The 15,634-nt window shown below is 40.0% G+C and overlaps 2 protein-coding genes across 8 annotated transcripts in view; one reads left to right on the plus strand and one right to left on the minus strand.

Annotated features, from left to right (window-relative positions):
* Positions 1–15,634, minus strand: part of LOC110071785 (translocating chain-associated membrane protein 1-like 1) — a 42,238-nt gene that overhangs the window by 15,097 nt on the left and 11,507 nt on the right. The window contains exons 1-2 of one of the 4 annotated variants that reach the window (XM_072996900.2): positions 10,171–10,378; positions 320–380 (exon numbers count right to left, since the gene is read on the minus strand). In XM_072996900.2, the coding sequence (XP_072853001.1) occupies positions 320–380; positions 10,171–10,290 (181 nt within the window). In that variant the 5' untranslated portion in view covers positions 10,291–10,378. Of the gene's footprint in view, positions 1–319; positions 381–9,283; positions 9,515–9,796; positions 9,927–10,170; positions 10,379–15,634 lie in introns of those variants that run through there. The other 3 variants (XM_020779452.3, XM_072996901.2, XM_072996902.2) reach the window with 3 other exon arrangements.
* Positions 10,435–15,634, plus strand: part of ZMYND8 (zinc finger MYND-type containing 8) — a 102,364-nt gene continuing 97,164 nt past the window's right edge. For 2 of the 4 annotated variants that reach the window (XM_020779443.3, XM_078392679.1), the window contains exons 1-2: positions 10,435–10,782; positions 15,434–15,476. In XM_020779443.3, coding sequence (XP_020635102.3) covers positions 15,469–15,476 — 8 coding nt within the window. In that variant the 5' untranslated portion in view covers positions 10,435–10,782; positions 15,434–15,468. Of the gene's footprint in view, positions 10,783–11,055; positions 11,214–15,433; positions 15,477–15,634 lie in introns of all 4 variants that reach the window. The other 2 variants (XM_072996896.2, XM_078392677.1) reach the window with 2 other exon arrangements.

Genomic DNA, 15,634 nt, shown 5'->3' on the forward strand with positions numbered 1-15,634 from the left:
GCCATACTTTTAAGTACTCTTGTAATGCTGAACTAGGCAAAACTCTTCTTAGATGTATCCACAGGTGTAACACTACTAGAGTAAATCTCACTGGTGGATTACTGCAAATTAAGACATTAGTGTAGGCATAAAAACAAATACTTATGCTAACCTATTAATTTGGAGCAATTTGCCAGTGAGATTTATGCCAACAGCATTATACAAGAGAGCATATCTATTAGGATTTTACATACTGTAAATCACTGGTAAAAATATTTGGATTTTTTTTTAAACAAAAAGGTGAAAACCAGACTTGCAGCAGATTTTATATTATTCTTACCTGTGGTATATGTAACATTGTATTGAACAGTAATAAATATGATGGCATTTTTGGCTGTAACCTAAAATTTAAAACATAAAAGATGAGTTAGCCAGGTCTCGTGTCACATACATTCTGCTAAACTTCTCATGTTGTTTTCTAACTCACTCTTAAGAATAATCTCAACTTAACCTCAGGATAGAGAAAATGCCTAAGCCTAAGTAAATCCAGCTCGAAAGTGTTGTGAACATGGAATTACACCACCTGTTACAAATACCATAACTACCATATCCCCGAAAATAAGACCTAATATGAAAATAAACCCTAGTATGATATTTAAGGATGCTCGTAAAATAAGCCCTACCCCAAAAATAAACCCCAGTTAACTTAAATCCTGCCCTCCACCATTGTGCAGCAACCAGATGACATGATTGTATTTGAATGAGAGTACAGTAGATTGTTGTACATGAAAAAAATTATAACATCCCCTGAAAATAAGCCCTAATGCATTTTTGGATCAAAATTAATATAAGACCCTGTCTTACTTTCGGGGAAACACAGTATGCTTAAATGTGAATGTTAAAATCTGCATCACAAAGAGGCACATAGATATAAATTGCAAGTGCTGGCTATTTACTTTACTTTGTTTACTTTACTACAAAGCCAGATATATTACATTCAAGCCTACATATCTTGACTTACACAGACACAGCTCTTCTTCAGAATTTATTTCAAAAAGCAGAGAAGTGAGGCAAAAGCAACACAGATTACATTGTGTTCTTTCATGTGTTGCCAGACAATTCTCAAGCTATACTACAACATCCTTCTTTGTATAGGCCATACTTTTGATTGTCCTGGATTGTACCAGTGTGGAATATATTGCACATAAGATGGTACAATACTTCAGTTTGCACATCTTGCAGCTTGTCAGCAGGCAGAATATATATAAAAAGAGATCTCAGTATATATTCTGTAAAGGCTGAATAGGAATTTCATGTTCTGTACAGCAAGCTTCCCTGTTTCGCGTCATCCAGATACCTCCCCCATTACAATTCTCATTATTCCTCATCACTGTAGTTGGCTAAGGCCAATAGGAACTTTAGTTTAAAATACTGAGAGGCACTAACTTGGGAGGGCTTATTGAGTAATTAACCCTCTATGGCTATCATTCATGCAGTTAAGTGTCTTAATTCATCAAAGTCAAAGGCTCCCAAAGCAACTACTAAACAGCTATTTGTAGTTGGGCAGTCATATGATTTTTGCCACTACACAAGCTTATATCATTAGCAGGGCAGAAACTCTGCAATATTATACAGCAAGAATGAAAAAGTATTTCCATGTACACAGTAAAAGATATGAAAGGAATATCTGGTGGCCCAATCTGAACTGCAGAGGCCCTTCACTGAGCCCTGCAGCCTCCTGGCTTGCAGGGAGAGGAGTTCCCATTATTTCCAATCAGGATAGATTTGTTTTGAAACAAATTGATTTAAATTATTATTTAAATTTTAAAAATTGGATTTTTAATTATTTAAATTAAAACATCTATTTTATTTAATTCATTATTTAAAGCAATTTTATTAAAAATTCATTTTTAACAACCCTGTCTCCAATTATTTTTTTCTACACTTTCAGCTGCCACTTGCAGGAAATGGCCAGCTATGTCCCAATCTCAAGATTCTATATTCAAGATAAATAAAGATGTCCATGCCTTGCCTTCCTCCAAGACAGTAAGAGATGCCTGTGCACCAAACACCACAGAAGCTGTGGAAAGGATCCTTGTACAATAATACAGGGTATAACGTATCTACCAAAATATCATGCTCATGATCTCTGCACATATTTAACTTCTATCTTTAGCAGGAATGAAAAAATAATATTCAACCAAATTGGAATAATACTTCTGGTACTGCAAATCCAAGAGCAAGTTCTATCAAGTACAGTGGTGCCCCGCATAGCGACGATAATCCGTTCCGAAAAAATTGTCACTATGTGGATTCGTCGCTATGCGGGGCAAAAAAGCCCATAAGAACGCATTAAAACACGTTTAATGCGTTCCTATGGGCAAAAAACTCACAGTTATGCGGAAATCCTCCATGCTGCTGCCATTTTCGCTGCCCGGTAAGCGAGGAAAGGGCGTGAAAACACAGCAGACGGCCATTTTCTTCACCCGGCGGCCATTTTGGAACCGCCGATCAGCTGTTGGAAAAACATCGTTATGCGATAATCGGTAAGTGAAACAGCTTACTGATCATCAAAAAGCGATGTTTTCCCATTTAAAACATCGTTATGTGATTGCTTTTGCGATCGCAAAAACTCAATCGCTATGCGGATTCATTGTTAAACGAAGAGCTGGTTATGCAGGGCACCACTGTATACACTCCAATTCCAAAACCAAGCATTCTGTTATCCATCTCTAGCCTATTGTCACTGGTCACAAACTTTAACCAGTATTGTACACATTTACATGTGGGTTTAGTCGTTTAGTCGTGTCTGACTCTTCATGACTCCATGGACCAGAGCACGCCAGGCTCTCCTATCTTCCACTGCCTCGCAGAGTTGTGTCAAATTCATGTTGGTTGCTTCGCAGACACTGTCCAGCCATCTCATCCTCTGTCGTCCCCTTCTCCTCTTGCCGTCACACTTTCCTAACATCAAGGTCTTTCCCAAGGAGTCTTCTCTTCTCATGAGATGGCCAAAGTATCGGAGCCTCAGCTTCAGGCTCTGCCCTTCCAGTGAGCACTCAAGGTTGATTTCCTTTAGAATGGATAGGTTTGTTCTCCTTGCAGTCCAGGGGACTCTCAAGAGTCTCCTCCAGCATCACAATTCAAAAGCATCAATTCTTCGGTGGTCAGCTTTCTTTATTGTCCAGCTCTCACTTCCATAAATCACTACAGGGAAAACCATAGCTTTGACTATGTGGACTTTTGTTGGCAATGTGATGTCCCTGCTTTTTAAGATGCCATCAAGGTTTGTGATCGCTTTCCTCCCAAGAAGCAGGCATATTTTAATTTCATGGCTGTCTCCATCTGCAGTGATCATGGAGCCCAAGAAAGTAAAATCTGTCACTGCCTCCTTATCTTCCTCCTCTATTTGCCAGGAGGTGATGGGACCAGTGGCCATGATCTTAGTTTTTTTGATGTTGAGCTTCAGACCATTTTTTGCACTCTCCTCTTTCACCCTCATTAAGACGTTCTATAATTCCTCCTCCCTTTCTGCCATCAGAGTGGTATCATCTGCATATCGGAGGTTGTTGATGTTTCTTCTGGCAATCTTACTTCCGGCTTGGGTTTCCTCCAGTCCAGCCTTTCTCGTGATGAATTCTGCATATAAGTTGAATAAGCAGCGAGACAATATACAGCCTTGTCATACTCCTTTCCCAATTTTGAATCAATCAGTTGTTCCATATCTAGTTCTAACTTTTGCTTCCCATCCCACATATAGATTTCTCAGGAGACAGATAAGGTGGTCAGGCATTCCCATTTCTTTAAGGACTTGCCATAGTTTGCTGTGGTCTATACAGTCAAACGCTTTTGCATAGTCAATGAAGCAGAAGAAGATATTTTTCTGGAACTCTCTGGCTTTCTCTATAATCCAGCGCATGTTAGCAATTTGGTCTCTAGTTCCTCTGCCCCTTCAAAATACAGCTTGTACTTCTGGGAATTCTTGGTCCACATACTGCTGAAGCCTACCTTGGAGGATTTTGAGCATAATCTTGCTAGTGTGTGAAATGAGTGCAATTGTATGGTAGTTGGAGCATTCTTTGGCACTGCCCTTCTTTGGGATTGGGATGTAGACTGAACTTTTCCAATCCTTTGGACACTGTTGAGTTTTCCAAACTTGCTGGCATATTGAATGTGGCACCTTAACAGCATAATCTTTCAAGACTTTAAATAGTTCAACTGGAATGCCATCACCTCCACTGGCCTTGTTGTTAGCTATGCTTTCTAAGGCCCACTTGACTTCACTCTCCAGGATGTCTGGTTCAAGCTCAGCAACCACATTATCTGGGTTGTCTGGCATATCCAAATCTTTCTGGTATAATTCCTCTGTGTATTCTTGCCACCTCTTCTTGATGTCTTCTGCTTCTGTTAGGTTCCTCCCATTTTTGTCCTTTATCATGTCCATCTTTGCACAAAATATTCCTCTAAAATCTCCAATTTTCCTGAACAGATCTCTGTTTTTTATTATTTTCCCCTTTTTATTATTTTCCTCTTCCCCCCCCCTTTTTATTATTTTCCTCTATTTCTTTACATTGTTCATTCAAGAAGGCCCTCTTGTCTCTCCTTGCTATTATTTGGAAGTCTGCATTCAATTTTCTGTAAGTTTCCCTATCTCCCTTGCATTTGGTTTCTCTTCTCCTCTCTGCTATTTCTAAGGCCTCGTTGGACAGCCACTTTGCTTTCTTGCATTTCCTTTTTCTTTGGGATGGTTTTTGTTGCTGCCTCCTGTACAATGTTACGAGCCTCCATCCATAGTTCTTCTGGCACTCTGTCCACCAAATCGAGTTCCTTAAATCTGTTCTTCACTTCCACTGTGTATTCATAAGGGATTTGGTTCAGATTATACCTGACTAGCCCAGTGGTTTTTCCTACTCTCTTCAGTTTAAGCTTGAATTTTGCTATGAGAAGCTGATCATCAGAGCCACAATCAGCTCCAGGTCTTGTTTTTGCTGACTGTATTGAGCTTCTCCATCTTTGGCTGCAGAGAATATAATCAATCTGATTTCGGTATTGCCCATCTGGTGATGTCCATGTGTAGAGTTGCCTCTTGTGTTGTTGGAAAAGAGTGTTTGTGATGACCAGCTTGTTCTCTTGACAAAACTCTATTAGCCTTTGTCCTGCTTTGTTTTGAACTCCAAGGTCAAACTTCCCTGTTGTTCCTTTTATCTCTCGACTCCCTACTTTAGCATTCTAATCCCCTAGAATGAGAAGAACATCTTTCTTTGGTGTCAGTTCTAGAAGGTGTTGTAAATCTTTATAAAAGTGTTCAATTTCAGTCTCCTCAGCATTGGTGGTTGGTGCATAAACTTGGATTACTGTGATGTTGAAAGGTCTGCCTTAGATACATAAACTTGGATTACTGTGATGTTGAAAGGTCTGCCTTTTTCCTTACGATGCTGCCATTTACTTACGATGCTGCAAATCCACCAGGATATCGAAAATGTAATCTCTTTCAAGTATTCTGATTCCAGTATTGTACAGAATTAGACAACATTCTATGCAAAATGTATGCAGAATTTATGCAAAATTATATGGCTGTATCTTAATTTAAGATTGATACAAGCAGGTTGCTGGATGAAGACGGAGTTTGTATCCAAAACCTTAACTTTCATGGTTACATTTGATATAACTGAAAGTAGCTAAAATATCTTTGCACCAGTCTGTCTTTTCAACATTAGCTCAAGCAACATCCCATTTGTGTATCATGCACTATCATTAGGGGAAGGAATGGAATCAACAGTCCTGCTAATAGAAAAGCTAATATCCAGGTCTATGATTGTGGGTTTTTGTACCTTTCCAGATACAGTGGTGCCTCGCTTGACGACATTAATTTGTTCCAGCAAAATCACTGTAGAGCGAAATCATCGTCAAGCGAAATAAAAAAACCATTAAAATGCATTGAAAACTGTTCAGTGCATTCCAATGGGCGAAATACCTGCTCATCCAGTGAAGATCCACCATACGGCAGCCATTTTCTGGTGCATGTAATGCGAGGAATCCATCTGTAACACAGCGGGGAGCCATTTTCTACAACTGGTGGCCATTTTGAAACCCGAGTATCAGCTGTTTGCTAATTGTCGTAAAGCGAAAAATTGGTTCCCGAAGCAGGGAACCGATCAATGTTAAGCAAAATTTCCCCATCTAAACATCATTTTGCAATCGCAAAAGCGATCGCAAAAACTTCAACGTTAAGCGGATTCGTCATCAAGTGGGGTAATCGTCCAGCAAGACATTATTGTAACATTATTGCACTAGTTGGGGAATTCACTCAAATCATTTCCCCCTTTTGATTCCATCTTCAGCCCTGACTGACCTTCCTGTGAACACCTCCTTTCTCCCTCAACTTCTCAGCAACCACACAGTATGTATCTTTTTCACTATCCCCTTTTGCAGATTTACTACGTACCCCACATTTCTGTGGGGTAGGCAGTAAATCTGCACTCTTGGACTTTGCCAAAGATCCAGGTTTTTACTTCAAAAATTAAGTTAATTTAGACTAATTTCTTTCCTGGCTTCAACATTTAGCATTAAGACTTCGCCTCCAATTAACCTACCAGTATAAGCTAGCACCAGATTCTTTATATAGCAACAACTGATATATACACAACAGTGAGCTCATACTTCTGATTCTATAGAGGGAGTATTTAGTCTCTGCTATATAAAAAAGACCCTTGATCTGTCTTCCAGACCTTCACTCAACATTGCAAACATCAGAAATTCAATAGTCTGAACTACATCAAGCAGAATACAGGCATGGATTTGCACACATAGAATGCCCATATCCCACGTCCATTACAATGGTTCAGATGTTTTGAGAGAATAGAACTGCAATGGCAGATATCAAGAAAAGAACCTTAATTGCAAGAATGTATCCTTAGAGACCAAGGCTTTCATCTACACTGTGGCATTTCTGGTTACTATGTATGGGTATGAAAGCTATACAATGAAGAAAGCTGTTAGGAAAAAAAATTCATTAAAAATGTAGTGTTAATAGAGAGCTTTAAGGATACCATATACTAACATAAAGGGGGAGAAACAGGTGGGTTCTAGTTCAACCCAAGAGTGAATTCTCACATGAAGCTCACATGCGTAAATTGAGGGTATTATACTGTAAATGTACCATGAGAAGACAAAACACAGTGAAAAAGACAACCACAGTAGGACAAGCAAAAGGAAGTAGGAAAAAAGACCTAGTGTGAAATGAATTGATTCAATAAAGGAAGTCATGGTCTCTAAAAGGAAGCCAAGACCTAAACAGAATTGTTAATGAAAAGACATTCTGAAGATAATTAATTTCTCAGGGTTGCCAAAAGTCCCTCTCAGTTCAGGAAATCTGCTGCTACAGCATCTCTGAGCAGTGGTCACCCAACCTCTTCCTAAAAACATTTAATGAAATAAAGTTCACTACCACCAAAGGTACACAATAGATCTATATCAGGAAGCTGTTTAATTGAAAAATCCTTCCATGTAATTTAAATTCCATCTATTTGGGTTCAACATCTTGAGGAACAAAGAACAAGTTTGCTTCATCAACAACACACACAAAAATTCAAATATCTAAAAGATGAGTATAATTTTTTTTTTACTTATATACCGCCCCATAGCACTACAAGCACTCTCTGGGCGGTTTACAATTTAATTATACAGGCTACATATTGCCCCCCCCCCCCAGCAAGCTGGGTACTCATTTTACCCACCTCGGAAGGATGGAAGGCTGAGTCAACCTTGAGCCGGCTACCTGGGATTTGAACCCCAGGTCGTGAGCAGTTTTAGCTGCAGTACAGCGTTTTAACCACTGCGCCATGAGGCTCCATAATCTCTTCCCCAGGCTAAACATACTCAACTCTAGAAGTGTAGTTATTTTCACCTATAGTCTCTACAGCAAAACACACAGATGTGTGGCACCTTTAAGATTGAGAAGTTTTACTGGGTATAAATATTTATGGACTTAGTCTGTTCTTCAAATATGTTTCTAAGGAAGTGGCTTGAAATCCATGGAAGTTCAGACTGAGATAAAACTTTTAAAGGTAGCAAAACAATTTCCTTTTTTCTTATCATGTATGCTGAAACCAACTAACATGGATACTTTTTCAAAAATTAACAAATAAAATTTGCCACTCTTTCAGGTGCCACAGAATTCTTTGTTGCTTTCCCCACAACACTCAACTTCTTCAACATTTCCTCACAGGACTTTGTCTCCTGCCCTATTTTTGTCAATGTTCTCTATGCTTGTCCCAGTTTCCCAATTCACCACCACCACCACAGTAAGCAGAACAAGATCTACAGTTATACTTTTAGTAAACAGAACAAGATCAGGACAATATCAGAAGAAAACAAGCAAACAAAACAAAACTCCACCTCAAAAGAGTTACGATATGTGATTGTTATGTGCTGTCAAGTTACCTCCAATTTATGGTAATCCTATGAATAAGCAACCTCCAAACTGACACAGGAGACTGAAAATGCCCAATACATTTTGTTTTATACCCTCCCCAGAAAAAAAGGATAAATTCAGGGATCATGACCGGAATGAAGTTTTCAACAAGTTATGTTATTTCCCCCAAGAAACCTCTAAAACACAGCATGGTCAGAATTTTTTGTTCCTAATTAAAATTTCCTGTACATCTCAGCAGTATTTTGAGACACTGTTCCTTTACTTTTAATTAAGCCACTTAACATGGTTATCTTTCTTTTTAGAGACATCTCAGAAGACACCAAGTTATCATAACTATCATACAATCAGTTCATACTGAACCTGATTGCAGATCTAATTCCGATTCTTGTTTTCATGAGTTCGATTTTGTGGACTGATGAGTCAGGTAATGAATATGTTGATGTAAATCTGAAAACTTGTGAGACTTGGCTGTTTATTAGCCTGTTATCAGTAAGACAGGCAAAGTTGTTTGTGCTTCCCATCTGGGATGCTCTTAAAAAAACATATATTGTGCCTTGTCACGAAAATTAGTACCTGGTGTGGAACAGAGCCAGGAGGATGTTTCTGTACTCAGATCGACATAACTGTCTATAGGCCTCAGAGTACGAAAAAGTACTGAAAACCTTTACTTATATCCTTTCTTTGGGACAAATATGGACAGAACTCGGCTGCAATCCCAAATGATCCAATTAACCACATAATGTTTTCAGTGTAGCATTGGAAAACCAGCTTATAATCACTGTTAGTTAACCAATGCTATAGCAATTAATAGTACTGTATACCTGAAGCTACTTTACTGTTGGTCCATATAAACTTTAAAAGCAAAGATACCTCCTTTGTTCTACAAGTTTGTGATCAAGGCTTCAAAGTTTAAACATCTCTGGAAAGCTTTTAATAGGAAAGCAGATTTTGGGTTGCAGCTTTCAGTGGCTGAGGATCTACAAACTCCTTTCACCAAACTCCGATGCTTGGGACACCTTGTAATTACTTGAGGAGAAAATGTTCTGAACCTTCTCAGGCGGCTTATTCTTGCTTTCTATAGTCCAGGACAGAACTTCAGCACTGAAAAGAGATGCCACAACCGAGCCCTTGCATTAGGACCACTTTCGGAGAGCAACGTGTAGTCCTTGAAATTCGAATGTGCCCTCCCCCTTTCAGGAAGTGTATGGGCCGGGGACAAAACCTTTGCAAAGAAAACAATTTACAAGAAGTTCGGTTTCCACTTCTTAATTAAGAAAAGTTCATTAAAGTATCGCACCGCTCAACGGACCCACCGAGGGTCCCGAGAGTGTTCCGTCCCTCCCCCCCAAAAAAGGAATGTGGTAGACCTCTTGGCTGGCTTACACCTGTCTGGTGTTTCCAGAGTGGTCGGGCTGGTCAAGGGAGAGGCAGCGTCTACCGAAGAGTCAGCGGGAGCAGGCCACCATCCTGCTAGGCTCAAGACTTTTATCTCGCGCCCGAGCGGCGTGTGAGCCTGCGCACGTACAAAAGGGGGCGTGCGACGATGGGCACGAAAGGGAGCGACCACGGAGACGGCGAGAGGCGGAAGCCCAGGGCAAGGGTGGGGCCGCGCGCGAAGGTGGCCGAGGAGGTGGAGGAGGAGGAGGAGAGGGGGGAGCATAAAGGGGCGTGTCCCGGCCGGGGAGCCCTCGCGCACCCTGCTTGCGACCCCTCCCCCCTTTCGCCCCTTTTTTCTGCCCTCGGCGCAGCAACGATACCTCGAACATGAGTCCCAGAAGGAGGCCCATGGCCAGGCAGGACACAGCGTCGGTGTGGTTTTGGATAACGAACTCATGGCTCAAGACTGGCGGGCTCTTGTTCTTCTTCCGGAGCCCCATAATGGCCGGGGGGGGGGGAGAGACGAGAAGACCCCGAGCCCCAAGCGGAGTAGGGCTAAAAAAAAAAAAGGCTCAGGAAGACCCGCCGTTCTTTTTACTCCCCAACAATTCGCTTCCCCTCACGCCCAGTAAACACCAGCAGCTTTCGCCCCCCCGCCTCCCCTGTACAACTCGTGCCCGCCTTTTTTTCTCTAGAGTCGCCAATCGTAGGAAAGGATGGGAGTGATTGACGGCCTCCCCGCCGAATTGCTGGGTTGGGCTGGAGGCCAGCTTTCCAGGGGCGGGGACTCCTCTGAGAGAGATTCAGGCTGGTCAACGCTCGAAACGGATGTTTGTAGGGGGAAGGGTGCTTCTGAGTGGCAGGGGACCTGGCCATTCAGCGGCGGGCAAGGGCGGGAACTTGTCGGAGTTCCTCGGCTTGTATTATCTGCCTCTTGTGCCTGTACTGAAGTCATCTTCAGAGGACTGTGAGCTAGGAAGAACGAGCATCAGGTATTTAGCCAAGGGTGCTTTTCTGTATTTTTTTTTAACTCTTTATAACAAGTATGCTTCTCAACTATACTATGTTGCCTCTCTTTTTTTAATTCATGGGGCGAGCTTCCCATTAAAAAAATTGGGGGGATTTGCAAGGGAGGGGACGGAAGCATGGTTTCCTCAAAAATGCCTCAGTGGACTTTGTGGGCTCCTTACTTAAAGTTAGAAATGAATAGTGAGGCTGCTTCAATTTAATTTTCTTTGCTTTCTCAAAAAAAAAAAAAAAGGAAGGAAGGAAGGAAGGAAGGCGACGCGAATTACGTTCAAACAGCTTGGAAAAGTTACATCACAATTTCTATAATCTCTCAGACACCATAATTTGTAGTCCAAGGAAGTTCTGGATGAATCCGTAGTTCAGCACAAGAAGAGCACGTGCTTTGATTCGGAAAGTAAGTTCCGGGTTAAATTCTCCCAAACACATTGAGCATTTTAAACATTGAATGCTGTGTTTAATGCAACAAGGAGAATACATTTTCTTCATAAATTCTGTATATTTCACACTATTTTGTTTTTAAATTAATATCCAAAGCAGCTTTCAGGACAACAAAAATAACTTCGGAAAAAAATATATTTCCCTGCAGTTTCCGAATTGCATGGTGGGACTTGGAATAAAATAAGAGAAGAATACTCCTGCTGGGAGTGTTGGCCAGACAGCACCATGTTCTCTTTTAGGCTACTCCACTGTTTCCCTTTTCATCTCCTGATTTTCTGTCCCCTTAAGAATTGGTCAACGTTTTGTCTCCTGTGAACATTCTCAGTCATTTTGGAGTCCTCTCTCAAGATTGTACTTCTGTAGACTGTGGATCTTTAATGTTGCAACCTTGTATCTGGCAGAAAGTTCTGAGAAAAGGACGTGTTCATAGAGGAGGAAAGTTAATAGTTAGAATACAGTGTAACAATGGGGAATAAATCTGCCCTGAATACTTTGAGGCGTAAAACCAAGTTACAGTAATACAATTAAAAAAGATGTTAACAGGTAACAATAAGACATTATTAGGTTCTCCCAACAAGGGTGTGTGTGTTGGGGGAAGGGACAGTCCAGTGAAAGAGGAGCTCTGATATTTATTTTGTTCACTGTTTTCACTCCCATCTCCTTCCCGGGTTGCTTAAAGAAAGTCCCAGGTTTAGTGTCAGGCATATTAACCTATCTCCCCCATCTAAGGTAATCAAGGTGAGAACCTTTGTTTGAGAAGTTGAAGAAACATTGCTAATTATAGTGATTAGAACATACTGGGTTAGCTGAAACAGATGAAGGTAGATAACAGACTATGATAACTCTTTAGCATTTAGAAATTCCTTCACTCATATTATTTTGGTAACATGTTGCATGTTGATCAGTATTATTGCATCCATATTGCAACTGAGGCATAGAGCTAGAAGTCAGACACCAATTGGGAGAAATAGCTGCTTTCTGAAAGCGGGGATGGTGTAGCAAAGAGTTGCATTATAATGATGATATAAGATATCAGTATGCTGGCTGAAGAGTTCAGTGGTTTAGGTATCTGGTATCTTGATTTCCCACTGTGCCTCCTGGGGAAAAAACCTCCCTGTGTAGTCATAGGCAAATTGTACAGTTTCAGGGTGCCCCCCCCCAAAGAAGGAAACAGTAAACTTCTTTTGAGTATTCTCTACCTGGAAAACCCTGGAAAAGGGTATCCGTAAGTTGACTTGATGGTATACATAAGGTATCAGTATGATAGTTTATACTATTATTCTGTATTTTATTGAGTTGGGCTGAATGGAGAGGGGCTTTTTTCTCAATAATCATACTATGGATTCCATACTTTGGCTCAGGAAGTCTCACTCCAACTATGAATTTAGTATGTGATTTGAGGCTGTTAAGTTGGTTTACCATGTATAACAAGGGCCAAGTATTCTCTGAGAGATCTGTTAAGAAATGCATTGTGCTAATAATTTGTTAATGGAGGAGGGTTTGGATCCTCAAGAAGCTTACTCACATTATACTTGTAAGAATAAGCCCAATAAGGGTTATGTGTGTAAGCAGGAATAAGCCCTTATTGTAGTGGGGCTTCATTATAATAACTCGGTTTAAGTCTGTATCCTCAAGGTATATCTCTTCACTGCAGTGATCATATCTTGATCACATACAGTGGTGCCTCGCAAGACGATGTTAATTCATTCTCCAAAAAACGCTGTTAAGTGAAAACATAGTATTGCAAAACACGTTTTCCCATTGAAATGCATTGAAAACCTGATAATCCGTTACAATGGGAACGAATTGTCATCGTAAAGCGAAAATTGCCATAGGAAACATCATTAAGCGAAATGCAGTTCCCAAGCAAATACAGCCATCTAATGAAACAGAGACCATTAAAAGACTCATATAGCGAAGCAAGACCAAGCTGTCAAAAACATTGTAAAGCGAAAAACAGAGACCTAAAATTTAACCGTCTTGCGAGGCAAGGTCCCTAACATCATAAAGCGAAAATCGCCCATAGGAAACATCGTTAAACAAAGCGCAAGATCGCTCCAAAAACCTCATCGTAAAGCGAATTCATCGTCATGCAAAGCAATCGTCTTGCGAGGCACCACTGTAGTTGTAATAGCTCTCAATAGTATACATATCTAGGTGCATAGCCCAGTGCTCTTATTTTGCTGTCCTAAGTCCTGAAAAGAGCTACATTCATGAACTTAGTTCATAATTTGCTAAATCTTGCATCTAGTCTATAATAACTGATAGTAAAGAACCCCAACAGTACAGTGTAATCTGTATTATCTGAAATCACCGAAATTCTTCTATGAATGTTTGCTCCTCCTCCACCTCAATCTAATTCAGCTTTCTGTATGACATATTTTGCATATAAATTGAACAGGCATGCAGAGAAAATACACCCTTATCCAAAGATGCATTTTCCAGATGAAAATAATTCTATTTCTCTGCATTCTGTTCTAATGTTAGTTGTTTTTCCACAGTGTAGGCTTCTTATCAGAACAATGAAATGTTGCATATTCATTTCTTTTAGAATGCTGCATAGATTTTCATTTTCTACTCAGTCAAAGGCTCTGCTGAAATACTTCGGTACTTTTTAGTACCTAGTATGTACTGTGTTTTCACTGTTATCTCCCATGCATTTTTCTTTCTGAGGCAAGCTTGAACATCTGACATTTCTTTTTCTATATTTGGTATAGTCTTTGGTGTGAAATCTTGAGCCCAACTTTATTTGCATGGAAAATCAATGCACTTCTACTATAGTCACTGTGTTCTCTAGTATTTTCTTTCTTTGGAATTGGAATGATATTGTTTGTTTCTAGTCATGGGCTGTAGTTCTGTTTTCTAAATTTATTGGCATATTCTGTTGATACATACATTCAGTGCCTGTACCTTGAAATTGTTCTTATGATACCCCATATCTTCCTCATGATTTATTTGTTCTAATTCACTTCACTTTCTAAAACTGCAAGTTCTCAGAATTTTTCTCCCAAGGAATCTATAATCCTTGCAACTCTTGTTTGTAGTTCTTTAATATACTGTTTCCTTCTTTATTTTATCCTGATAAGATAGTGTATTTCTCTACTGATTTTTTCTTTTTGATATCTCTCAATTTAGTTTAAGTTTCCCTTTGATTGGTTGTTGTGAGTTTTTCGGGTTCTTTGGCCGTGTTCTGAAGGTTGATCTTCCTGACATTTCGCCAGTCTCTGTGGCCGGCATCTTCGGAGAACTGGAGTAGGAACTCTGTCCATGCTCTATTGCTGTTTGTTGGATAGTTATTTATAGCTGTTGGAACAACTTTTGTCTTTTTTCAGGAGATAGGGTGATCAGCATGTTTTTGTTGTGATAAGGGAGGGGGAAGGGAGAGATTATCTGTCACTGTGATTGATGGGTGTCCTTAGCTGTTCTTTTTTGTGCAATGATCCTTGGCCCTTGTGGCTGGGTAGAGTTCATTGACCTTTTGCAAGTTGTATTTTTCAGAATGAGGTGCCAGGCTGTGTTTAGTTTTAGGCCTTCTTCTTTCCTGTTGAAGTTCTGTTTATGTTTATAGATTTCAATGGCTTTCCTGTGCAATCCAACATACAGATTGCTGGTGTTGTCCAGTACGTCAGTATTTTGAAATAGAATTTGATGTCCAGCTTGTTTTAGGGCATGTTCAGCTACTGCTGATTTTTCCCGTTGTTTTAATCTGGCTGGGTAGAATTCATTGACCTTTTACAGGCTGTATTTTTCAATATTGGGAGCCAGACCGCGTTTAATTTTAGGCCTCCTTTCTTTTTGTTGATTTCTTGCATCTTTTGGAAGATGCCTCTTGTTTTATCTCTCTTTTTTATTCTCTTGTGTTTGTACTGGTTATTCTACTTTGTTTCTACATGAAAAGCTGCATTTACAATTCTGAACTTCTCTACTTTTTAGTTTGTTTCACATGTGCCTTAAGCTATTTTAAGAATTCCATCAGTCATCCAACAGGAATTACCTTTTTGTTTGTTTGTTTTCATTTTTCCTTTATAAGATCTCTACTTTCAATCCACAATTCTTCTGGTTCATGGTCATTTGAGTTTAATAATGTACACCCTTTCTTTAAAGTGACTTTAAATTAATCAGAAATGTAATCACAAATGAAATCTAACATCAAACTTATTTTGGTCTGTCTTTCAGAGCTGCAAAGAGTGTCACACAAGAACTTCATTGCCATGATGGGGTAAGTACAGTCCAAAACAGCCAGATCTAATAGTTAAGTAAGTGTAACTGAAGGGCATGACAGTTAAGCTGAAGTGTTTCAGAAACTTTGATTGCTGTTAGGTTGCTAACTGATGTGGGAGAGGGCAGCAGTAGGGGGAACCAATCTGGTTGTGGTTG

This window comes from Pogona vitticeps, chromosome 4 (genome assembly GCF_051106095.1).
Source record: "Pogona vitticeps strain Pit_001003342236 chromosome 4, PviZW2.1, whole genome shotgun sequence".
Classification (NCBI taxonomy): Eukaryota; Metazoa; Chordata; class Lepidosauria; order Squamata; family Agamidae; genus Pogona; species Pogona vitticeps.